The sequence below is a fragment of the Erpetoichthys calabaricus genome, chromosome 5, assembly GCF_900747795.2.
Source record: "Erpetoichthys calabaricus chromosome 5, fErpCal1.3, whole genome shotgun sequence".
NCBI classification, from domain to species: Eukaryota; Metazoa; Chordata; class Cladistia; order Polypteriformes; family Polypteridae; genus Erpetoichthys; species Erpetoichthys calabaricus.
Window position 1 is genome coordinate 86,967,880 of NC_041398.2, and position 25,256 is coordinate 86,993,135.

At 41.1% G+C, this 25,256-nt stretch overlaps 1 protein-coding gene across 2 annotated transcripts in view; it reads right to left on the reverse strand.

Annotated features, from left to right (window-relative positions):
* The window catches only part of pi4k2b (phosphatidylinositol 4-kinase type 2 beta), a 78,483-nt gene that overhangs the window by 33,463 nt on the left and 19,764 nt on the right, over positions 1-25,256 (reverse strand). For both annotated transcript variants that reach the window (XM_028801745.2, XM_028801744.2), the window contains exon 2: positions 478-635. In XM_028801745.2, the coding sequence (XP_028657578.1) occupies positions 478-635 (158 nt within the window). The remainder of the gene's footprint in view (positions 1-477; positions 636-25,256) is intronic.

Consider the following 25,256-nt stretch of genomic DNA (forward strand, 5'->3'; position numbering starts at 1 on the left):
CTTTCCAAGGCCACATTGAATTTTAAATTATCAAGTCCACCTTATAAGCATGAATTCTAATATTACTATAACTAGAAGTAATAGTACAGGTGGACATGCTAAAAGGGCAGGGGAAAAACTAAATTGCTACTCTTTACATTACCACTGATTACCTTTCATGTATGTATAGTCCAATGGAAATGAAAAGTAACCCAATAGCAGTGAAAACTATGGGCAGAGTGAGCAGATCCAATTTTGTAATGTCTAAGAATTTTAAGGCAGCTCAGTCAGCTCCCTTTGCAGTCGATATCTTCTATTGGAAACATATTTGAATAAAAATAAATAAATAAAAGTAGTTAAGCCTGATGAATATTTAAACACCTATACTAAGTACCAAAACTCAAAGACTCCTACAAAAACGTATTGTTTCAATGAACTACGGTTGAAAACTGAAAAACGCCACTTTGAGTGCTCTATTCATTTAGAAAACATGCTCACCCCTTTAGGATCTTTGACAAAGTAGCTTCCACTTGAACCCTGAGAAATTCTTTCAGGGAAAACCCCACACTCTATAGCTTGTTCTGCTCGATGAATGATTTCATAAAACTCAGGATCTTCTGGGAAAGTGTTCAGATCACCAGTGCCCCCAACACTACCTGTATAATACAATAAAAAAACTCAGTTAAAACCTACTTTAATAAAGAAACTTTAGCATACATTAATTTTGAGACGACACAGAAACTACCAATGGTTTGTGAAATATAAAATAATCCATTTTTCAAGAGACAAAAGAACACGTTAAGGAGTAGAGAGGGGGGAAAAAGGGTCAAATTGTAATACATACACTAAATGAAGTAACTGAGTATCCATTCTGTTTTATCACAGCAATTCTGACAGATTCTTCCAGTGCTTCATTTGAATTTCATCCACCTACTCACTCATTTTCCACTTTTCAGCTTCCTACTTTCTCAGAAATCTCAGCTCTCATCTGTAAGTCTAAGCCATCCACCTGTCAACTGGATCCCCTCCCCACAGTTCTGGTTAAAGCCTGCCTCCCATATCTGGTTCCTTTTATTTCTGCTATAATTCACTCCTGTCTCACTTCTGGTACTGTTCCTTCATCTTTTAAAACTGCTGCAATAACCCCAATACTGAAAAAACTTGGTGCCGATCTGACCAATTAAAGTAATTTTCGTCCAATTTCTAATCTACCCTTTATTTAGAAAATTCTTGAAAAAATATGGGCTATTCAACTTCATTCTCATTTATCTCAAAACAATCTATATGAACAGTTTAAGTCTGGTTTTTGCCCCCTCCATAGTACAGAAACAGCACTTATCAAAATTACTAACAACCTCCTTATGGCAGTTGATTCTGGTTTAATCACTATTCTCATCCTTCTTGATATGAGTGCATCCTTTGATACTATTTGTCATATCAGTCTTCTCAATAGACTATCTTCGATTGGCATTACCCACACTCCACTAGATTATTTCAGATCCTATCTCTTAGGCCACACTCAGTTCATTCAGCTTAAAACTTTCACATCCCAACCCACCACTGTTACTTCAGGTGTGCCCCAGGGCTCTGTCCTGGGATCCCTCCTTTTCATTATCTACCTCCTTCCCCTTGGCAATATCTTTTATTAATATAACATTAAATTCCACTGTTATGCTGATGACACCCAGCTTTACCTCACTAGCAAACCTTTTTCCTTTCTACCCTCCTTGCTTATTGACTGCATAATAGAAATTAAATCCTGGTTTTCTTCAAATTTTCTTAAATTAAATTGTGAGAAAGCTGAGGTTCTCCTCATTGGTACAAAATCAACATTATCCAAAACTGACAGGGGTGCGGAAATCCAACGCCCGACTCATCCGACACGGGTAAATTGACCGTCGGACAAGCGTGTTTTTCTGGTTTCAGTTGTCCGCGGACAAGTGCAAGAGACAAGAGAAAAAATAATTATATGTGCTGTGCAGGGCACATCTTTACCACTACTTTCAAATTTTAAACATTTGGGTATGTACTTCGTGCGGAAACCGTCTACTTAAGCATGTTCTTCATGTCTGAAATTGGTCTTCAATATTGTTTACAAAATGACGGCTGATTTTTCAAAGGGGAAGCACTCTTATGGTCTTACATAAGTATTTTACCCTACTATTTACACGCTTAGAGATGCGGTCATTTTTTTCATGCTGACATCACGATGTAATCTGATGATTTTTCATTTTAATCAATAACTTTTATATATTACCAATAACGTGCAGTGAATATACTTGACTTGAGCATTCCTAGTTTTCCTCCTCTTTCTCTGTCTCTGTTTAGCATTCGTTTGCTCAGAGGTTGATGCGCTTGCTGCTTCCTGAGCAGCTCCTCTTTTCTCCATCCTTGCGGCTCACTGCTTCTCTTCTTTCGTTGGCATCTTTTTGCGTTAAAACTGATTAAGTTAGTTTTTGTGTTGCAATTACTTAGTACGTTTTCTTTAATTTTTCACTTAAGCTGGCACTTAAGTCTTCAATCTGCCACAAGAATGATTAGCGAAGGTGGTGGGGAATGAGAACGGCACATATACGCATGCCTCCCTGCTGCGCGGTGCTGAGAGTTGATTCAACAATAAAATAAAAAAAATGAAGAGTAATACAAATCATCACCCCGAAAGCGGATAGTAGACGTCACGTAGTATATGTGTACAAACGAACAGCCACTGTAGCGTATTATAGAAGACGATTGATAAAATTAATTGTTTCTACATAAAAATGCGTTCATTTTACTTACAATGCAAATGTTTTCACCACATAACAAAGCTTGTTAGGCAGTTAATCTTTCCTGAAATTTGCGATTTCGCGTAGGTTGTGATATATTGAGGAGTTAAGAAATTTATTGCGTGACATCATCAATTTTGATGAGCTGTCTATAGATCGTTTTTGATTAGAGAATTTTTCATATAAAACAAGTTGGTTTCACGCTGTCAGTTTATTGAAAATAAAGAAGAAAAAATTCTAACGGTTTCCAAATGTTATGAAATATCTATAAAAATCTTCACTTAGACGTGATTATTTTTTCTTCTTGTGAGAGATTATTCTCCAATATGAATTTAGTAAAGAGTTCTCTAAGAACCTGCCTGACTCAGGAAAACCTTCAAAACCAGATGCGCATTGTTGTTAATGGCAAACCTTTAGAAGAGTATGACCCACTACCAGCTGTGGAATTCTGGCTGTCATCTGGCAACAGGCACATCACTCATAAAAACCTGAAAAGTCATCAGCAATCCACTTCTGCAGGACCATCAGTCCAGGAACCATGCAGTTCAGCTCAAGCAGAAATGAACAGCATTCAGCCCATGCTGTCTGAGATGGCAAAGATTCTTGGGGGAGAAGATGTTGCAAGACAAAAGCTGAAGAACATGGCAGAAAATGAATCAGGACAGTGTTCTGTTATGCAACTAATAAGTGAAACAGAACTAGTGTAACTATAATGAAGGCATTGTTTATTAGTAAGTTAAAATGATGAGAATCTTTTATATAATGTTCTAGAGCAAGGTGGCAAAATACTACTCCCTGAAAGAACTTTTTTCAGTTTTAAAATGGAAGGCAGTTTTGGTATCAATAAAAGAGATCAGAAAAAATAAAACTATTTTTCACTTTTGTTATTTGTTTATGGGCAAGTGAATTTAACTGGCGGACAAGTGGATTTTCTAAGTTTACTTGTCCGTGGACAAGTAGAAAAAAATTTGATTTCCACACCCGACTTATAATTTTTCATTGTTATTGATAACTCCTCTGTTTCCCCTTCCCCACAGGTTAAGAGTCTGGGTGTCATCCTTGACAATACTTTACCTTTTCAGTCCCACATCAATAACATCTCCCAGTCTGCATACTTCAACCTGTGTCACATTAACCACATTCGTCCCTCCCTCACTCTACATACAACTGCTACCCTTGTTCAGAGCCTTGTCACCTCTCGTTTGGATTATTGCAATTCCCTTTTCTTTGGTCTTATTCGCACATCACTTTATAAGTTTCAACTGGTCCACAATTCAGCTGTCCGCATCATTACTAGAACTCCCTGTACTCACCATATCACTCCCGTCTTGAAGCAGCTTCACTGGCTTCCGGTTAAGTTCCTTATTGACTTCAAAATTCTCCCGTTAACATTTAAGGCTATCCACAACCTTGCCTCTCCATATCTGTCTGACCTCCTCCATGTTGCCATTCCCTCCTGCACCCTCAGACCCTCTTCCTCCATCCACTCGACTCTCCCCCTCGCCCGTCTTACCACCATGGGGAGAAGAGCGTTCAGTTGGTCTGCTCCAAAGCTTTGGAACTCATATTTATTGTAACCTTGAAGTTTTTTTTAAAACTACTTCCACAATCCACGTTGTCCTACCTCTGTCCACACGGAGTCACTACAATAGTACAATAGGAATATAATTGTATAGTGTACAGTAGTGGCCAAATGTTTTGGCAGTGACACAAATGTTACGTTCCACAAAATTTGTAGCTTCAGTTTTTGTGGTGGCAATTCATCTTCTTCTTTCGGCTGCTTGTTTTTATATTATTGTACAGAGTGACCAGATGCATATTAATTGCAAAGAGCTTCATTAGCATAAAAAAAAGTTAACTTTTTCACAAAAGCCCATTTTCACTTTTTGGCCCTAGCACAAATGGATCAGCTAAAAGTGTCCAGCAAGAGCCAGGACTGTGTCCTCCTGAGGAGGAGTAAGCTACAGAATTGTCTTGCCACCAGTACAGAACTTGCTCGGTATTGGCAGCTTTGGGAGATGGGGGTATGAGTGTATCTGCACACAAAGTGAGGCGAAGACTTTTGGACAATGGCCTTATGTCAAGAAGGGCAGCAAAGAAGCCACTTCTTTCCAAGAAAAACATCAAGGACAGACTGAAATTCTGCAGGAAGTACAAGGACTGGCCAGCAGAAGACTGGTGCAAAGTTATTTTTTTGGATGAATCCTCCTTCCGACTGTTTGGACCATCTGGAAAATCAATTCTCTAGAGAAAGAAAAGGTGATTGTTATCGTGACTCCTGTGTCATGCCAATTGTAAAGCTTCCTACGACAATCCATGTGTGGGGTTGCTTCTTATCTAAGGGATCGGGCCCACTCACAATTCTGCCCAAGAACATTGTCATAAATAATGGTTTCAAAACATCCTCTAAGAGCATCTTCTCCCAACAATCCAGGTGCAATTTGGTGATGATCGGTGATTTTTCCAGTGATGATAATCGGTGATCATAACATTGAACATTTGGACCCGTGGCCAGTAAACTCCCCAGATCTTAATCTCATAGAGACCCTGTGGTCAATTCTTAATATGAGGGAAGACAAGCAGAAGCACACAAATTGTGACCAGCTCCAAGCACTAAAAAGGCAAGAATGGATCACCATCAGTCAGGATTTGGCCCAGAAGCCGATATCTAGTATGCCAGAGTGAATTGCAGAAGTTATAAAGAAGAAGGGTCAACACTGTAAATATTGACTTTGCATAAATTTGATGTATTTGCCAATAAAAAGCCTTTGAAATGTATTAAATGTGTATAATTGTTCTTCAGCATACTATAGCAACATGGATAAAAAAAATCTGAAAATGCTGAAGCAGCAAAGTTCAAAGCACAACATTTGAGTCACTGCCAAAAAATCTGGCTACTACTGTAATAAATCAGAAGTAAAATGATTACAAAACAGTGCCTTACATTTTTTTTTAAAAGCCAGTGCCATTGTCCTCCTGCATGCACATCATAGACTGAAAGCTCACAATAACAGGCAAGTTATGCACCAGTCAAGCCAAGTCAAAATTAAACACAACAATGTACATAACAAATGCAGAGTCACTTTTTGTTCAGAAGGAGGTAGAAAGAGAACTAAGGACGTTATATACAAGTAAAAAGTACCTTCTAGTTTTCCAAAAAAAAAAAAAAAAAAATCTAGCTTCCTGTTGGTGGACATTTATTGAAATTCATTTTATCATAAGGTTAATCTAGTTTTAGAGTTTGTGTCAATACAACATCATGATTTACAGCAATTTTAAATGAACAATTTTCCAATCATTGCAAGAACATTACCAAATACCGCTACGAGTGCCAATTTCCATCAATCTGTGCACCATTTCCCTACCAACGCCACTGTACATGGGTAGATTTTCTCTCTCTCTCTCTCTCTCAAAAAAACTACTTCAAAAAATACAACTGAAAACCCTACTGACTGTGGCAAATAAATACTACATTCATGTGCTGTGGAAATTTTTAGAGGTACCACCTTTGATGCTTCACCTTTTCACTCTATTGTGTTCACATGTGCTTCCACTCAGCATTTTGGAAGAGAAATGAGGGTTCCTATTGATTTATTTAATCCATGCAAAAAGCTATTATGATTAGCTCTTTTTTTATGAAAATAAAAAGCAAAGCGAATGTATTAAGCATGTATTGCTTTGTTCCAAATACAAAAAACAAAGCCATTTCTGGATGACCCAGTTATTTCTTTTTAATTTTTATTACAGAACAAAGTGAATGGTTAATGTTAAGTCAAAACATGGCCAATTCAGACAGTTCAGTTTACTCTGAACTTTCCTGCTGGGAGCATCTACTTTTTCAAGGCTTTAAAGTAAAATTCACAGGGAATGAGCAGGTACAGAAAAACTAGCCCATCTGGCACCAACAATTATGTTACAGTAGAAATCATTGAAGTCATATTTTTCCCCCATTCTGGTGTTTTGTGCGCATTAATGGAAACTCCTGACTGATATCTCCATGATTTTATGCAGTCTATTGATTAGATAATTGCACAGACAACAGGTGAACAGGTGTTCCTAAACATTTGCTAAGTCAGTCTTGTGGTCGAAATTTAACATCTTATTAAAGAAAGAAACATCCTCTAACACAGGGGTGTCAAACTCCAGTCCTGGAGGGCCGCAGGGGCTGCATGTTTTCATTCTAACCTTTTTCCTAACCAGTGACCAGTTTTCACTGCTAATTAACTCCTTTTCCCTTCCTTTTAAGAGCCCTGGTTTTAAGGATTCAGTCCTCTGATTTGATTCTTTTCTTTATTAAATGGCAGTCAAACAGAAATGAGATGTGAAACGAGCCAACGGATGACCAGCAAAACTGGGATTTCAAACTCCAACCAATCTCTTAATGAGAAGCCGATTCTTGCTGTTAAACTCGTTATTTAATTCCATGGCTTGTTGCTGCTCTCATTTTGCCATAGCAGACATTTCCAGAACTGTTGATTTTTCTGTTTTTTCTAAGAACTCTGTCAAGATGTTTTGGTGACCTGAGCAGACTTGACCTCACCGAGACTGTCACCTTTATTTACAAATGTTGTGTGATGTGCACAGGTGAGATGGCCATGTGGCAGCTTGTTTTGTCTCTCATTATTATTATTTGGCTGCTAATTAAGGAAAAAAGAGAGAACTAAGAGGTCTGAGTCATGTTAATTGAAACTAAGGCAAACGAAGTAAATTAGCAGCAAAATCAGGTCACTAATGATGAAGATGGTTAGAATGAAAACCTGCAGCCACTGCGGCCCTCCAGGACTGGAGTTCGACACCCGTGCTCTAACAGAACAACTCAGGAATCATGCAGGAGAAAAGGTGTTCATTGTATATTTTAATTACTCCTCAACAAAATGTCTTGGAGGGAGCATTCTTCAAAAGCACTCTGTTACAGCATTGTCAGAATGGTCAGAAAAATAAAGAATAGAGGTTCATTTTATAAACTGTTGAATTTACATACAGTGTCAATCAATGCATAAATTTTACTCTGGTTGGTTCATTGATTTGCACCCAAATGATTTATATAAAATAAAAGTTTATTATATTATATTCTGGTTCTTCTTATACCTTTTGAGATGAGCTACCACCCTTGAAATTTCTGTGCCTACAACAACTGTCCATTCTCATTGTTTATAGGACATCTGCCGATTTCTTAGTCATCCTTCAGTGCATTTTGTATATTACATCAACCTTTCTTCTGATACATTATTTACTTGAACATCTCAGTGTTTTTCTTAAACCAATTCTTATATTTCAGTGTATAATTTGTTGTTCACTTGACCTTTATGTGGTTTCTTGGTGTGCCTGAACAGGTTTCTGACATTTAAGCCTTCATGCTAGATCTTTAAGATGAATGCTATTTTACCCTAAAATTACTCTCCCACACTCTATACAATTACAAACAACAGCTCGATTGATTAATCATGTGGCTGATTTTATTAGCCTATAATGGGACTCAATAACCTAATCATCATAGGCAGAAATCATACATATGTAGGTCCGATCAGGCATCAGCATTTTGAGCGATTTAGTTTGTAAAAATGTGCGGTATTCGATGCACACACAAACACTGTGGATGAGAAAACTCTTGATTTCATATAGTATATAAGCCTTATTTGTTCTAGTAAATAATACATATATACACTGTGTACATATTGTACACAATGCCACTGTCAAAAGGTTGTTTTCTAAGCTTAACTAGGATCTGTTTCACCATAGCCGACGAATACTCAGTGTTTGGTCTTTTCTTTACACAATAGTAGACCTACTCTTCCATTTCAAAAGTAGTTACAGCACAGATAATGAACATAAATGTTTAGACTATATGTGACTTTACTTTTGCACATCTTCTTCGCATAACACATCTTAAACAGGTTGGGCTGCAGAAATATGTGCATCTGCACATTGTCCATAATTGTCCAAATTGAAAAAAATATTACAATACAATTACAGCCTTTTTTCGAATTGCTATTTGAATTGCAAGAAAATTTTTCAACATGCTATGGCAGACATTATTATTAACATCTTTTGAAAGGCAGTAGGTCAGAGTATAAATCATTTGGTGGCTGTGAAGACCAGCCTGCTATTCTGCACACAGAGTAGAAAGCTTCGCTTTTGATCTGTTTTAATGTTTAGACTGTGAAGCACTACATAATATTTCTCTACTAACAAATAAAGACCTTAATAATAAGAGGATTGTCTAGGGCTGTCAAATTATACAAAAATTAGGATTTGAATACTCATATTAAAAATAATTAATCAGAGCTAGTCAATCCTTCAAGCAACACAAACATCTGTATACAGCGCCATCAACTGAGAGAAACATGCTCTGGACACCGAGGGGTGCCATTTAGGTAGCACACACCAGACACCAATGGAAACATAGGGCTCAACAAGGGCTTCGACCATCACTGTATTCAAATATATTGGAATGTAGGGTAAAAGTTCTATACAGTTATGTTTGCGCTTAACTCACCTTTATATGTTTAACTATTAGTAATAATTTTCCTAATTTAACTTACATTAACTGCAACTTGAAAATTACACTACTACGCGAACAGCAAAATTTTAAAACAAATCAAAAAGTTTGGAGAGTAGCTGATTTGATAAGTTTGCAAAGTGGGGGCGAAGATGTTGAGTGTTGTAGTTGGTATCCAGTTGTCTAACAATAACATGCAGAATTAAACTAAGTGGGATTATTGTCCCCCTTTACAGATTTAGCAAAAATGTAACACAAGCAACCTTAATACTTATTTTTCATTTCGGCAGTGTTTTAGGACGTGTGTCAATAGCCTTCAAAAGAAATACGTAGGTTAAGTTAGCAAAGTATGCTTTTCCAGCACTGAAAATACTCCTTAAAATGACTCTGCAAATGAAATCAGCAAAATGAAAACTATTAACCATTATGTCAAATAAGACAGGAATCCAGCTTTTGTTTTAATATAAAACAACCGCAAATCAGGGATCTCATGTTCAACAATACAGTGATCCCTCGCTATATCGCGCTTCGCGGCTTCACTCTATCGCGGATTTTATATGTAAGCATATTTAAATATATATCGTGGATTTTTTGCTGGTTCGCGGATTTCTGCGGACAATGGGTCTTTTAATTTCTGGTACATGCTTCCTCAGTTGGTTTGCCCAGTTGATTTCATACAAGGGACGCTATTGGCAGATGGCTGAGAAGCTACCCAACTTACTTTTCTCTGTCTCTCTTGCGCTGAAGGGGGTGTGAGCAGGGGGGCTGTTCGCACACCTAGATGATACGGACGCTCGTCTAAAAATGCTGAAAGATTATCTTCACGTTGGCTACCTTCTGTGCAGCTGCTTCATGAAGCGGCATACTTAAAAGCTCGAAGGGCACGTATTGATTTTTTTCATCTGTCTCTCTCTCTCTCTGCTCCTGACGGAGGGGGTGTGAGCTGCCACCTTCAACAGCTTTGTGCCGCGGTGCTTCGCATACTTAAAAGCCAAACAGCCCTATTGATTTGTTTGCTCCTTTGAAGAGGAAGATATGTTTGCATTCTTTTAATTGTGAGACTGAACTGTCATCTCTGTCTTGTCATGGAGCACAGATTAAACTTTTGAAAAAGAGACAAATGTTTGTTTGCAGTGTTTGAATAACGTTCCTGTCTCTCTACAACCTCCTGTGTTTCTGTGCAAATCTGTGACCCAAGCATGACAATATAAAAATAACCATATAAACATATGGTTTCTACTTCGCGGATTTTCTTATTTCGCGGGTGACTCTGGAACGCAACCCCCGCGATGGAGGAGGGATTACTGTATAATTGTTCTAAATCAGGATAAAATGCATTTTTAGAGCACTGGAGAAGTGTTTAAAACCTGTTGTTACTACACCTGTTAACCAAAAAGCAGAGCTGTGCAGTAGAAAAATTTATCCTCTTTAATAAAATCCCTGTGTGCGTCCAGGTGTCTGTGTGTGTGTGTCTTCTGGTGAAGTGCGCATGCGCAGGGCACGGCGCGATGCGCAATATTACTGTCAGATAAAATTACAGACGTTTTACGGAAATACAAACCAGTATTACTGCGAGAGGAAATTAAAGGTACACAATACAGTGACGCATATTACAGCCACATACAAGCCAGTATTACTCTCAGAGAAAATTAAAGGTATATTACGGACGTACAAGCCAGTGGACGTACAAGACAGTATTACTGTCACAGAAAATTAAAGACACACAATACATGGCGGCAGCCCACGAAGAACAGTCAGCTCAGCAAGTAAACATCAACAAAAGAATGGCTGAAAGACAAAGTAAAATACGACCAACAAACAGAATGAGGTCAAGGTCCCTTGCCATTTAATATAGACTGTTCCTACTAATGTTTATGCACTACTGTTCTAGCGCCTGTTATTGTAACGGGCTTAATGACTAGTCCATTTTATAAATGATGATACAAATTAACTAATTTAATACCAACACAGGGCGCAAGGCAGGAACAAATCCTAGACAGGGCACCAGCCCACTGCAGGACACACACACACACCAAGCACACACTAGGGACAATTTGGGATCGCCAATGCACCTAACCTGCATGTCTTTGGACTGTGGGAGGAAACTGGAGCACCCAGAGGAAACCCACACAGACATGGGGAGAACATGCAAACTCCACGCAGGGAGGATCCGGGAAGCAAACGCAGGTCTCCTTACTGCGAGGCAGCAGCACTACCACCGCATCACCGTGCTACTCAATTATATTCCTAAAGTGTTAAATTAATATTTTTTTGTACAAAGTTAAAATAATCTAATTTGTATGCAAGGTTTATCATAAAAAAATACCTGTTTCTTTCTTTTTTTTTTTTTACTTGAATTTGTTTTGATAACTCAGTGGAGGGACTATTTATCAGCCACTAATATCGGAAATCAGACTCCTTTTATCAAAATCGGTATCAGTGGCAAAAATCACTCATTGATTGGGCTCTATTATAAGCATGTATCCTATCATGTAGTTTATGATGATAGCATTCTTTATAAACCCTATGCCAAAATCCCGCAACGATTATAAACTCCCCAGTTGTTACACTTTCGAGATCCACATCTCTGCCAAACATTAAAGTTCAAGTCCCACATTATATGTTGATATTTATGACTAACAATATTTGTTTGCTTAAATAACAGGTGGATAACTACTATTTTAAAGCTGTTGTTACTATTAGTAATTATAGATTTTATATTTTATTTCAGAAAAAGGCAGAATATTTACTTTAATAATGGAGGTAACTTTTCATAAAACTAACTGAATGGGAGTTTTGATTTTTCTATGGGGTTAAAAGGTATCAAGTATCTATATATATAATTCACTAAGCCAGAAGACAAGTAGCCGACCATGGAAAGCACGCCGGAAGGGGTGTGGATTCACTAAACCGCCGACAAGTAAGACGCCAATGGCGCACGCAGGAAGGAGCCACGCCCACCAACTCTTAGACCATTGGATACGACGAAAAAAATCACAGTCACGCCCACCAACTCGGACGCAACGCCTCGGAAAACATGCCGTCATTTCTGTTTGTCAGTGCCACAGTCCACTTGCAGCTCTGAGCCACGTTGACTTTTCATTAGTCAACCTCAGTGGAATGTTGGTTCACACAGAGGCAGCGCCAGAGAGAGACAGAGGCACACACAGGCAGCGCGAGAGAGAGAGAGAGCCGCACACACACACAGGCAGCGACAGAGGCACACACAGAGGCAGCGCCAGAGAGACAGAGGCACACACACACAGAGGCAACGCCAGAGAGAGACAGAGACATGCACAGGCAGCGCGCGAGAGAGAGAGAGACGCGCACACACACACAGGCAGCGCGAGAGAGAGCCGCGCGCGCACACACACACAGGCAGCGCCACAGAGAGACAGAGGCACACACAGGCAGCGCAAGAGAGAGCCGCGCAATCCTTTAAAACTGAAGTTAAAACACAATGAAGGAAGCAGTCTTTAAAAACCAATAAGCCCTGTGCCTCTTTTTCATTAGCGTCTCACCTGCTTCAGACCCTGCAACAGTCGAGACGCTCTCTCTGCAGCTGACCTTCTCTGTGCCTGACTCCACTACTGTCAGTCGCCCGATTAAAAATGGCCTTTTGAAGGTGAGCTATGGACCCGCTATACCACAGGAACACATTGCCTTCGAGCCTGCTCTCACTCACTCTTAACGTACCGGCTTTCTCTCTCTCTCCTCACTTGCTCGCTCACACACTGCACAGGGGAGAAATGCCCGAAGCACGAGTCTACCCTGAAACCGTTTCAGCCACACTTCCACGCCCCTCGCTACACTGTGAGGGCGATGATTATTTATTTAAAAATGGGCTTTTGAAGGGGAGCTGTGGACCCGCTATACCACAGGATCACCTGTGACATTGCCTTCACATTGTTTTCCTTTTATTTATGATCCTGTTGAGCAGATCAGACACCCAGGCAAACAACACTGAATAATCAATAGCTGCAACTACTTTGCCCGCCCCCACTCCGCACCTGAGTCGGTTTCGTCTCTGTTCAGCAGTGTTTGCCAAACTCGGTCCTGGTGAACCCCTGTGGCTGCAGGGTTTTGTTCCAACCAGATTCCTAATCATTAATGCCGGTGAAACTCATCCGGGATAAGTCGGTTTTTCAAACACAGCCGTGTAGCAGATTAGTCTAGCAAGATGTAATAATCCAAGATGAATGCGCGCCCTCACGCGGAGTCAAAAACCTATATATATATATATATATATATATATATATATATATATATATAGAGTCTACAAAACATGATCAGCATGTCTTTGATAGGCTGCAACAAAATGATGAAAGAACAGGCGCATTTTTTTTTTTTCACACAAGCTGAGTGGGTGGGTGTTAGTTAGTTAATTAGCAACTCGAAGGATTTCAAGATATAATATACACAAGAGGGGTTGCTAGAGGGCATGCCTTCTGGGGACTCCCTCGTTCTGCTGGGAGACTTCAATGCTCACGTGGGCAATGACAGTGAGACCTGGAAGGGCGTGATTGGGAGGAATGGCCCCCCCGATCCGAACCCGAGCGGTGTTTTGTTATTGGACTTCTGTGCTCGTCACAGATTGTCCATAACGAACACCATGTTCAAGCATAGGGGTGTTCATATGTGCACTTGGCACCAGGACACCCTAGGCCTCATTTCGATGATCGACTTTGTGGTCGTATCGTCGGACTTGCGGCCACATGTCTTGGACACTCGGGTGAAGAGAGGGTCGGAGCTGTCAACTGATCACCACCTGGTGGTGAGTTGGCTTCGATGGTGGGGGAGGATGCCAGTCAGGCGTGGTAGGCCCAAACGTGTTGTGAGGGTCTGCTGGGAACGTCTGGCAGAGCCCCCTGTCAGAAGTAGCTTCAGCTCCCACCTCCGGTAGAACTTCGACCACATCCCGAGGGAGGTGGGGGACATTGAGTCCGAATGGGCCATGTTCCGTGCCTCTATTGTTGAGGCGGCTGACCGGAGCTGTGGCCGTAAGGTGGTCGGTGCCTGTCGTGGCGGCAATCCCCGAACCCGTTGGTGGACACCGGCGGTGAAGGATGCCGTCAAGCTGAAGAAGGAGTCCTACAGGACCCTTTTGTCCTGTGGGACCCTGGAGGCAGCTGATAGGTACTGGCAGGCCAAGCGGAATGCAGCTTTGGTGGTTGCTGAGGCAAAAACTCGGGCGTGGGAGGAGTTTGGGGAGGCCATGGAGAACGACTTTCAGACGGCTTCGAGGAGATTCTGGTCCACCATCCGGCATCTCAGGAAGGGGAAGCAGTGCAGTGTCAACACTGTATATGGTGGGGATGGTGCACTGCTGACCTCGACTCGGGACGTTGTGGGTCGGTGGGGGGAGTACTTCGAAGACCTCCTCAATCCCATTAACATGCCTTCCAATGAGGAAGCAGAGCCTGGGGACTCAGAGGTGGGCTCCCCCATCTCTGGGACTGAGGTCACCGAGGTGGTCAAAAAACTCCTTGGTGGCGGGGCCCCGGGGGTGGATGAGATACGCCCGGAGTTCCTCAAGGCTCTGGATGTTGTAGGACTGTCTTGGTTGACACGCCTCTGCAACATCGCATGGACATCAGGGACAGTGCCTCTGGATTGGCAGACTGGGGTGGTAGTCCCCCTCTTTAAGAAGGGGGATCGGAGGGTGTGTTCCAACTACAGAGGGATCACACTCCTCAGCCTCCCTGGAAAAGTCTATTCAGGGGTCCTGGAGAGGAGGGTCCGTCGGATAGTCGAGCCTCGGATTCAGGAGGAACAGTGTGGTTTTCGTCCTGGTCGCAGAACAGTGGACCAGCTCTATACCCTTAGCAGGGTCCTGGAGGGTGCATGGGAGTTTGCCCAACCAGTCTACATGTGTTTTGTGGACTTGGAAAAGGCATTCGACCATGTCCCTCGGGGAATCCTGTGGGGGGTACTCCGAGAGTATGGGGTACCGGCCCCCCTGATAAGGGCTGTTCGGTCCCTGTACGATCGGTGCCAGAGCTTGGTCCGCATTGCCGGCAGTAAGTCGAACCCGTTTCCAGTGAGAGTTGGACTCCGCCAGGGCTGCCCTTTGTCACCGATTCTGTTCATAACTTTTATGGACAGAATTTCTAGGCGCAGCCAGGGCGTTGAGGGGGTCCGGTTTGGTGGGCTCAGGATTGGGTCACTGCTTTTTGCAGATGATGTTGTCCTGTTTGCTTCATCAGGCCATGATCTTCAGCTCTCTCTGGATCGGTTCGCAGCCGAGTGTGAAGCGGCTGGGATGAGAATCAGCACCTCCAAATCCGAGACCATGGTCCTCAGCCGGAAAAGGGTGGAGTGCCCTCTCAGGGTTGGTAGCGAGATCCTGCCCCAAGTGGAGGAGTTCAAGTATCTCGGGGTCTTGTTCACGAGTGAGGGAAGAATGGAGCGTGAGATCGACAGGCGGATCGGTGCGGCATCCGCAGTAATGCGGGTGCTGCATCGGTCTGTCGTGGTGAAAAAGGAGCTGAGCCGCAAGGCGAAGCTCTCAATTTACCAGTCGATCTATGTTCCTACCCTCACCTATGGTCATGAGCTATGGGTAGTGACCGAAAGAACGAGATCGCGAATACAAGCAGCTGAAATGAGTTTCCTCCGCAGGGTGTCTGGGCTTTCCCTTAAAGATAGGGTGAGAAGCTCAGTCATCCGGGAGGGGCTCAGAGTAGAGCCGCTGCTCCTCCGCATCGAGAGGAGTCAGATGAGGTGGCTCTGGCATCTGATCAGGATGCCTCCTGGACGCCTCCCTGGTGAGGTGTTCCGGGCACGTCCAACCAGGAGGAGGCCCCGGGGAAGACCCAAGACACGTCGGAGGGACTATGTCTCTCGACTGGCCTGGGAACGCCTTGGGATTCTCCCGGAAGAGCTAGAAGAAGTGGCCAGGGAGAGGGAAGTCTGGGCATCTCTGCTCAAGCTGCTGCCCCCGCGACCCGACCTCGGATAAGCGGGAGACAATGGATGGATGGATGGATATACACAAGAGGTAACACTGCAAAAGCGGCCCAAACCAGAAAAGACAGCTGGCAAAAAGTGGCTGACAAATTAAACGCGTGTGCATTGTACTTCCTGAAAGCAGCGTTACGGATTTTCCAAATGTTCATTTTTTTCCCTCTGCTTAAAATACATTGAAAAAGCGGCGCAGATTGGTTTGCAGCGTGTAAAACAGTTTATTTGTCGCGGATAATTTGCTATCCACACAGGGAGGAACCGGGAAGTGAACCCACAATCTTCCACTGTCTCCGTACTGCAAAGCAGCCGTACTACTACAGCGCCACAAGGCAGTTAAAGAATGTACCGGGCCACATGTTCATTTTTTCCCCTGTGCTTAAAACACATTAAAAAACTGTTTCTCAACTGTGACTCCGGAACAACTCAGTACGTGAAAAGCGGCCAGAATCGCAAACAACAATGAAAACTCTACGTGACTCACAGGTAGTGATGGGCCGCTAAATACTAAGGTTTCGACACTGTGTCGAGCTTTCGAAGCACTGCAGATTTTAATACTTGATCGAATAATGACATCTGTGATTTAAGGATTTCACATTTTCTTTCTCAAATGTGCTTACCTATATCATGGCAAAGTACAGGGATAAACCTTTATTTTCTGTCTACTCCGTTTTAATTAAGACAGACCAAAGAAAACATTTAAGGCTATTAAATGTGATCTCAAGAAAAGATCAGGGTTAATTATAATACTAATAACAGGAGCGATTATAATGATACAGTGCAAAAGTAAATACTAATTGAAAGAGCCGGGAATGCATGAGGTGAGGCGTCTTATTTTGTTTAACTCTTGCTATCGTATAGTGCATTCTGCCTGTCGGCGTTAGTTATAGTTATATTTTTTAGACATCAGACACTAGAAGCTGCTGACGAACCCTTCTCTTCGTTGTCAGTCTGTAGCTACGAAAGAATAAAAGCAATACGACTTTTAACAGACGTCATTGAAGTGTATCATAAGTTTCTGTAACGTTAATGAAAATGGCCAGGAGGTGTCACGAGAGAGGCGAGTGTCAAATGCTTCGAAGCTTCGATATGATTTCCGGCACAATTGCTTCAAACATGTTGATGCTTCGCGAGGCTTCACCCCGCCCATCACTACTCACAGGTTACTGAACGAGAAATCAGCAGACTAGCATGATGGATGGGGCGTAATGGGCGTCCTTCCCCTCTCCTCCGGATTTTTCAAATGTTAATTTTTTCCCTGTGCTTAAAAATCATTAAAAAAGCGGCCTGATTATGCGGCGTATGGTACGCCGTGGGTTGGCTAGTATTAAAAATTTCACTAGTATTGGTAGAGAATACAAGATTTCTGATATTGTGACATCCCTAGTTGGAATGATTAACATTTGTAAGTGCAGCCCTTCTTTAAGCCAATGTTGCATTATGCCACTTCATTGGGCATGTCAGACTTGCTGACTGAGTTGCTGATTTCATCACGGGACCATGTCAATTTACACAACTTAAAAAAAATAAATAAATAAAAAAAACACGAGTATGTCATATTTACGAATTGTGTCCTGATATTCCAGCACAGTCCTGCTCACTCCTTTTTCTCATAGCCAATAGATTGCTGCCTGACGGAGCCTGTACTGTATGAAGAGTTAGTAGGTACAGCAAGTTCAGCCTTGGCCCTTTTTTTTATTTTCTTTTCTCCATTCTGTCATGGTACATAAAACACAAGACATCAGCCAGACTAGCTTCTCTTCTGTACATGAGGTCCAAAACACCCATGTTCCGTACTATAAGTTCCTGTATTATATGCAAGGGTTGACACAATTTTAGCACTAGTATTCTAATGAGTACCTGCATGAACAGACTTGGTACTCAAATTAAAAGTCATTTGGCTTGCTGTTTACTTCATCTTCATTTTCACTTTCAACCTGGTTCTTTCTGTTTGACTGATCCTATGATATGCTGTTTGTAACCAAAACTGAACTGCATTCTTATAGTCAAATATTTCTATAGTCCGCTTTCAAAAATTAATATACGTTAAAGCATAATGTGTAGCTTCTGTACTTGTTCCTGAAAAAGTTTACTGCTGAAAATATCCTCTCACAAGCAGCACTGCTTAAAGGCAGTGTGAGAGACAACAATATTATTTTCTAAATATTGGGACAGGCGTCTGGACTTCTAGCATTGTTAGTATTGATCAGATCATACATAGAGGAGGCAAACATGTTTTCATGCTTGCTTCAATCAAACCCATTTGATTTTATCAGAGCAAGTCATGGGTTAGTTTGAGTCAGTCGCTGAAAAAAAATGTAAGACTAGGTAATGGACCTTCATGGGAGCATACCACCAACTGCCTTCGACTCCCTAAGATTTGTAAATGAAGACTATAACTGAAAATCCCTGGAAAAGTTTTGAGATGATAGTGACTTTAGACAGGTCACTTACAGTACTTCATGGAATCTGTTAAAATAGGAGGTGTGTGTGTATTTGTGTAAAGTGAGAAATGGTGTACAATGTGTTGCATAAATGGATTTTGAATAGTGGTCTGTGGTGAAATTTACTAAACCAGACAAAACCTTTTTCTTTATTCTCTTTTCAAAACTTAAAATGAAGCCACAAGGCTAAAAAACAGACATACTCAGGTAAAATCAGCTGCACATCACAAACAGCTTCACTGCCTTCTTCACAACTGCTGTGTTTTTGCTTCCAGAGAGAGAGAGAGAGAGAGAGAGAGTGTATAGAAAGAGGGCACCAATGGGAAAAAGATAAAGGAATTGATAAAAGCATTTGAAACACCACCTCCCTAGGATTAAGCATTAACCACCTACGTACATAAGCACAAAATATGGAATAACTTGCAAGGCCTTCCTATCATGCTAGTAGAAATTCTACATGCATAGTGCAGTTCAAATTATTCCAGTGGTTTGCAGAATTAAGAAAATTTAATCCTCCAATTCTGGGCCACTGCTGTTTGACATTAAATTCAGAATGCCACGTAAATGTTTACACAATCCCGATTCTTTATACAAAACGCTTACCAAATTTCTTAGATTTTAACTTCCCTATTAGATATAGGTTAAAACCCCCAAATCAAATTTTTACTGGTCTCAAGTTACAATGTGGCAGAGGTTTTGGTCGGCTGAAATTTAGATCAGCAGGTGGGAGAAAAGTTTTTATTAGGATAAAAAAAGGAGGGCAGAAGTCCCATTTCTTATATTAAAAAAAAAAAAAAAATCATACAAACATGTTTAGAGATAACTGCAGAAACAACCAATTTTCATTTAAAGTGCTAGTCCTTCAGGAGGTGCGCTTATATTCCGTTGTTAACATTAGATTCTAGCTGTCTTGTATAGCATCTCAACCCTTAAAATTGCTGGTCCTCTCTCTAACCACCCTCAAATGAGGATGCATAATTGTATGGTTAAGTATTCCTTTTGAAATCATTATGATGACATTTATTTTTTCTTAACAGCAGGCTCTTAGCATTTGTCTAAAAACATGACTACTATTACCAATGTTCTTAAAAGCAGCACCGCTAGAGTTAATGATTAGTTGCGGTGCGTTTTTTTCTGGTTACAGTATTTATGTAAATTGATAAGGGTACAAAAGCTTACCCAATAGACCTTCTATGGATGAATACGAGTTAACAAATGTATGAATATTTTCCTTGACATTCGGTTTTCTTTTGAGGAGAAGGGTCGTAAGAAGACCACAGGATGAGATAAGGGTGTAGCTCATATAATTTTGTATAAAGGATATAAAACTTAATGCACTTAAAGTCTGAGGAGAACTTGATAAAAGAGTGAGTTTTTAAATTTCAATCATGGTTCTCTCTAATTCAGCTACATTAAATGGCAGAGAGAACAGTCCACTAATGCTCTTACACAAGCAGAAACTAGACAATATTGCATGTTCCCCAGCACATGCAAGTATGAATTTCACTCTACTCTGTGAAAGACAATAATAACCTTATAAACCTAATTAACCACCTGTTGAACACTATTTAATTCACCTTTTTTTTTTTTTTTTTTTTTTTTTTTTTAAAATGAGAAGTGTTTCTAAACACCTTTCACAGTGTGGAACAAAAAACTCTTTCATATAATGGGTAGCTCCCAGTAACATTCCCTCATCAGTTCTTCCTTAATCCCTTTCACAACAACACTTTCTATGATCTGGTTTTTTAGCTGTTTCTTCAACTTCTTAGTCTGCTGGAGTAAGTTTTTTGCAATAATAATCCTAAAAAAAACGAGTTGGTTTTTATAGAAAGTACTGCTAGCGGCTTGCTTAAATTCTTTATTTGCCTCCACTCTAAAAATAAATTTGGACCTTACTGTATAATGTAGAACTCTTTATGGTTCCAGGCTCAATTCTGAAAAGCCTAATAACTTCAGTAAAGTCCTGAGTACCCCACCCCAATTCTCCCCCCTGAAAATATGCATCAATGCAGTAATACATAGGATAATTGTAATTCAAGTCCGCAACAATGTACTTGGACATTATATGCTATATGAAATGAGGCTTCATCTTGGAGGAGACCAACTTTTACAGTTAAAATTAAACTGTTTCAAGCTATTTCCAGATCTCAATAATTTGTGCTTGTGCATGCATGCAACCTTATCTGCTTCCATCTTTCATTGTTAAAGATGATTATTTTTATCTACAGCACTGCTTCTTCCCATTAAAGTTAAATTGCCACCAGCAGTTAACAGGATAAAATCAGCATGGATACAGTTACTAGGATAACTCCTCAGCTGACAAGTGAGAAACAATTAAAGAAAATGTTGAATCATATGATGAAGTGAAAATAGGCTAAAATATGATCAGTCTGACAAATAGAGGTGAATCTAATACAAAAAAACATGAGACAAGGCTTGAAATACAAAAGAGACTTAGGACTGTTCATATTCCAATAAACAAGTCACTTCTGTGATGTTTACCATAAAAGCCTTAAAGTTCAATGACAGTGCACACAGTTTCTGGCACTTGCACTCAAGCATTAAAGCACTCTTTCTAAGCATGCATTCCATGGGTTTCACTGATCGCTCTCTTTCCATTTAACACCACACTTTCCATGACAAACGTGATGCCACCTCATGTTTCCTGTTCAGGTCACCATCCCTTCTTCACTTGTCTGTTCACACTTTTAGTCATTGGTGCTGTTCATGAGGCTTGTGAATACTTTTGCTACACCAAAAAAGATATGTTCTTTTTTCCTGTTGAGGACATTGTACCTTCTTCACTTGTCCATCCATGCTATAAGTCAGTGGTGTTGTTCAAAAGTTTCTCCTGTGCACTTCATTTGCATAAATTCCTCAACACAGTGAGGACTACACAATGCATTCAATGAACGTTAGCATAGCTATAGTTTTTACTCAGAAATATTGATGTATTGGGTCAAACATTGGGTCAGGCATAGTCTACAGTCTTCCTCTGATCAAATGAAGGAGCTATGCATATTTTAGCAAAGATTGGTCTAACAGTGTGGATTTGCATACCAGACATATTTATTTTTTATATTATATATAATTATGTCTGTATATGTCTGTCTGTCCACTTTTCACAAGTATTTAATAGATTTAGATCAGTTTTTTTTTCTATAATTTGCTTGAACATTCTGGTTGTTTTAGACTTTTCCTCAGTCAAATAACGCCTAATTGAACTATCTGTTGGACTTCCTAGTGTATCATTTTCCTTGTTGCCTCTGGTAGGCAATACAGAGACACCTGTACAGTAACACAGGATGGAGTGACAATCTTGTATTCTGCAATCATCATCCAGTCAGGCGTTGCCAAAAAAGATGTCAGAGTTCAACAGCAATTCCGCTTTCTGGCTGACAGTTAAATCATCCCCAATAGTGACCTCAGTCTGGGGGACCGCTGTGGCCGTGACCAGGACCTCATGATGGTCGTGCCACTCCTTTAAAAGATTGATATGCAAAATTTGTAAAGATTTCCGCCACCCGGGAATTCTGACTTTATAATTCACTGGAGATGTACGCTCTTCTATCATTGCTGGCCCTTGTCACTTGGCCCAAAATTTATGTGAATCAGATGGGATTAACACCAGCACTCGATCCCCCATCTTAAACTCACAGAGTTTACTAACCTTGTTATAATTAAGTTTCTGTGCCTCCTTCTCATGCTGCTGATGTTCCATCACAAAATTGGTCAATCTGGTAATCTGCTCTTGCAGTGAAATTACTCGATCGACAAACCTTCCCCCAGGGGGTGTCTTGTAAGTCCCTGTCCCGAAAAATGTCCAAAACCCCAAACGGTGGCCGGTCAAATAATAGTTCAAAAGGACTCATCCCAATGGACGCTTGTGGAGCCTCCTGTACAGCAAACAAGAGGAAATGTACAACTGTATCCCAGGAAGTTGGATTGTCATGGGCTACCTGACAAATCATCTGTTTTAGGGTTTTATTAAATTGTTCAGTCAGTCAATTCGTCTGCGGATGATAAACTGTGGAGTGTTAACTGTGTAATTCCATAACTTTCGTATAGCTGCTTCATGATGCGGGACATACAGGGTGTGCCCTGATTAGTGAGAATCTCACAAGGTATACCAATATGTGTGAACATATCCGAGAGTGCTTTTGAAATAGTTTGGGCGACCATCCGTAGCAGCCCTGCTGCTTCTGGGTATCTTGTGGCGTAGTTGATTAACACAAGCATATACTCTTGGGAAGTGGGCCAACAATATCTAACCCCACCCTCTCAAAGGGGACATCTAAAATAGGCATCGGTTCAAGGGGTGCCCTGGCAGGTCTGTGAGTGGAAACTGTCTGACAGACAAAATCGCTCCACATCCCAGCCCATACTCACCCAATAAAAGCATTTCCATGCAGAGGTGACCCCGCCCCCCTCAAAAATGTAACTGTGAGCAATTTTTAAAACCTTTTCCCTGTGCTCACTTGGTACTACCAACTGCTAAATACGTTCATCACCCATACAATCAGAAATCACCTGATACAGAAGATCATCCTTAAACAAAAAATGTGGTGTTTTAAAATTCAGGTCCTCTCTCTCTAGTATGAGTCATTTGCAATGTGGGCTTGTCTGACTGCAAAATCCAAGTTGCTATTGGCTCATTGTAGGCGAGCAAACGCCGCCTGGGTGGCAGTCTCGGTTTCCTCCATGTTTGATGCAGCATCGCACTCACCTCCTACCGCTATTTCGTTTCAGTCTGGATCCATATTGGGTGTCTGTTCTGTGGAGGCTGTTGCAGCAACGTGGAAAAGTTTGCCAGCTGTCCCAAGTCTACACTTGAGGATTCATCCCACAGCTCACTGGACAACTCCAGTTCCAATTTTAAACCCGCTCCCCTGACTGACATTGTCTGCGGTGAGCAGCTCCCTATCCACTACGGGGGTAGGCACTCTGCAGGTGGCCAAGACCAGCAGGAAGATCCTAATATAGTCTCATATGTTTTAAAGTCCCCATGGATGCAGCGGATGTTTACTTGCTCTGGCAGACCCCTTATAAGACCACAGATAAAGTCACGGCGGACTACACTGCGATCACTACCAGAGTCCAACAGTGCCAAAAATTCCCGTCCGGCCAACGTAATAGAGACCTTAAAATTGTCCTCCTTTAACATCTTGGGGGGAAATGTATGAGACGCATACCTGGGGCAGACCGATAGCCATTGTTTGTGCAGGTGGGAGGCGACACTCCCAAACCAGATGTTCCAGTTGATCACAGCGAAAGCAGCTGTGTTTAGTCCGGGCTATGGTGTCCACACTCTGGAATCTTCTACCCGTGGCACTGGCGACCCTGAAGGTCTATGCTGACTGGATCAATAGTGGGGTTAACCTTGGGTAGCCCTGTTGTTTCCAGGTGGCTTGTGCACTCTCTAGTCTGCGGGTCATATCCAACAGCGACTGGATGTCATTCCGTAGCATTTCATTAAAAAGGCTGTCGTTTATCCCTGACTGCATCAACAGTTAGCTTCTCCACAATGTGCTCGAAAGGGTCTCCACAGATCCAACTTTCAATCTGGTCCACTAAGCCCTGGATCTGTCCTCATACTGGGCAATCCGGATCAACATGCCACAGCTGAAATTGGTGGCCCTTGGCCTCCAGGCTAACAGCTGTACGGAGCAGGATCTGTTGCTTTAGGTAGTCATAATCATGAAGTCTTTTGGGAGGGAGCGCTGGGAGCCTCCGGCAACCAATAGGCTGTCTTCCACAGACGTGCCGATCTTGCTTTGGGATGCTCTTTGGTGTGTCGTCCCGTTGGGGGGGGGGGGGGGGGGGGGTTTGGGACGGACCCAAAACAGTTTAGAGACACATACACCCACACACCTAACTTTGAGATGTGTCACTGCCGTCAAATTCAAAATTGCCTTATTCTTTTCTTAAAACGGTACATTTTCTCAGTTTAAACATTTCATATGATTTTCTATGTTCTGTTGTGAATAAAATAATGGTTTATGAGATTTGCAAATCATTGCATTCTGTTTTTATTTACATTTTACACAGTGTCCCAACTTTTTTGGAATTGGGGTTGTATATATACACACAGTTCATACACACACACCTCACAGATTGACTATATATATTTGAAGAACTCTTACATTTTACACTTTTAACAAATACAATATCACTAAGGTTACTGCATTTACAAGGGGAGTGTAAAAAAAAATGCTTTCTCGGATATTGTAAAACTGCAAACATTGGTTGGTAATTTATATGTCGTTTAAATGAAGGCTTGCCTTTTCCTGCTGTTTATTACAATTTTTTTTTTGTGGAATAAATTTATATTTAATGTGCACCTCTCATCCACTTGACTTGAAATATTTAAACAACAAATCAAAACAACATGAACAACAATCGCGAAACAATTAGAAATTCGATGAAAAAAAAAATTCATAATACCAATACCACTAAACAGGATGTAAAAATACCTGGTCGAGCTTTGGCATTTAATAACACAATCCTAAAGTAATTCACATGAACGATTAGGTTGGGACAGGTACAGGTTAAATACCAAGAGTCACAGTTTACTTTTTTCAGCTGTAAATTAAAATGCAAAAAATC